General features: G+C 45.5%; 1 protein-coding gene across 1 annotated transcript; it reads left to right on the forward strand.

Moving 5' to 3' along the window:
- CC77DRAFT_977696 (hypothetical protein) lies at nucleotides 1–706 on the forward strand. Its single transcript, XM_018535973.1, has 2 exons — nucleotides 1–434; nucleotides 499–706. The coding sequence occupies exon 1, from the start codon at nucleotides 188–190 to the stop codon at nucleotides 404–406; it is 219 nt and encodes a 72-aa protein (XP_018378615.1). The 5' UTR covers nucleotides 1–187; the 3' UTR covers nucleotides 407–434; nucleotides 499–706.
- Nucleotides 707–1,635: the final 929 nt, after the last annotated feature.

Raw genomic sequence — 1,635 nt, forward strand, 5'->3', positions numbered from 1 at the left:
ACAGGCCGCGCAGGCGTACGGAGTTCCCCGATCGTCGCTTTAAGAGCGCATGAAGGGCCGCCAACCACACGCGATAGCTCATCAACAGCAGCAGCAATTAACTCTAGAATAAGAGGCCTTTCTAGTAGACTAGATACTCGATGAGGACTCACGCGCACAACCTCCCTCCTATCCACGCGTACGAGAAATGGCCACCTGGCTCCTCCGCATGAACGGCGACCACGAGCCTCTCGGGCAACTATGGATACCCCATTTCATCGCCCGCAACCCACGCGTCGCCTCTATAGTCGGCCGAACAATTGAGAGCGCACGGACTACGGCAGCTAGCTATGAGACTATTCGAGCAGTTCTTGAGCTGTTTAAGCGCACTCGAATAGAGCTAGGCATACAGTATAAGGATATATAGAATATGGATGAGACTGGAGTTGCACTAGGGGTATGTACAAACTCCTAAGTAGTTGCCAGTTCTTTAAAGAAGAAGGCTTATATTAAATCTCTAGAGAATCGTAAGTGGGTATTAATTATTAAGACTATCTTAGCTGTCAGCGTTAAACTTTAATGCCTAGTTATCTTTAAGGGCAAACATCTACAATTAACATAGTTGCCCGCACAAGGCACACCTAATTAGCTCTACACAACGTCAGAGAATAGATAGACATTAAACTTAATTAGATATAAATAGTTGCGGCGTATCTTTATACCAAACACTTCACCGTCCTCTAGCGGCTATCGTCTACTTGTACTCGATGGCCATGGCTCCTATATACCGATCGACTTCATGTGGCTCTGCAAGGTGAACAAGATCCACCTCCTATACCTTCCGCCTCACGCCTTACACCTGCTTTAGCCGCTGGATCTTGCTCCTTTCTTAGTACTCAAGAGCAGGTACCGTAATGAGATCTAAGCTCTCTCTGCCCTTGATAACGCAGCACCTATTAAGAAGGAGCGCTTTGTTGTGTCATACAACAAGGCAAGAGAAGAAGCTCTGTCAGATCGTGTAATACGAGCTGGTTGGAGGGCTTCTGGCCTCTGCCCATACAACCCAGGCCTTGTACTGCTATCATCCCAAGTAACTGGCCGACCAGTTACTCCTCCACCTACCAGCCAGGCGTTAGCTACCCTAGAGTTACTATTTACTACACCTCGGAGCTCACAAGCCTTATATAAGGCTCAAAAATAGCTAGAGTTGTTAGAATCCCTCTTACGAAGCACCCGGCTTGTGCTTAGCAAGGCAGGCAAGGCTATTACAGAAGCTAATACTAGGGCAGCTCAGCTTGAGGCTGAAAATTAACGACTTAAATATTAACTACATAGTACTACAGTTACACGCGTAAGAAAGCAAGTTTAAGTTAATCTAAATTAGCGGTTTAGTAACGTTGAGAGTATTAAGGCTGCTATTAACTAAGCAGCAGCTTAACAGGCTTAACAGGCAAGCACTTTACTAGAGAATAAGGCTTAAAAAGTAGCAGAAGCAGTAGCAGCACGTACTCTTAACTCTATGTGAACTGAGTGGCAAATATAATCGTTGTTGTTGACCAAAATCGCGACTTTGTATTGTGTGGCTGCTTTGATTGGGTGGCCGAGAAGTATATGTGGCCGAAAAGTATATGGCCGAGCTTAGATAATATTTGTTTT

The sequence above is a fragment of the Alternaria alternata genome (genome assembly GCF_001642055.1).
Source record: "Alternaria alternata strain SRC1lrK2f unplaced genomic scaffold CC77scaffold_70, whole genome shotgun sequence".
Lineage (NCBI taxonomy): Eukaryota > Fungi > Ascomycota > Dothideomycetes > Pleosporales > Pleosporaceae > Alternaria > Alternaria alternata.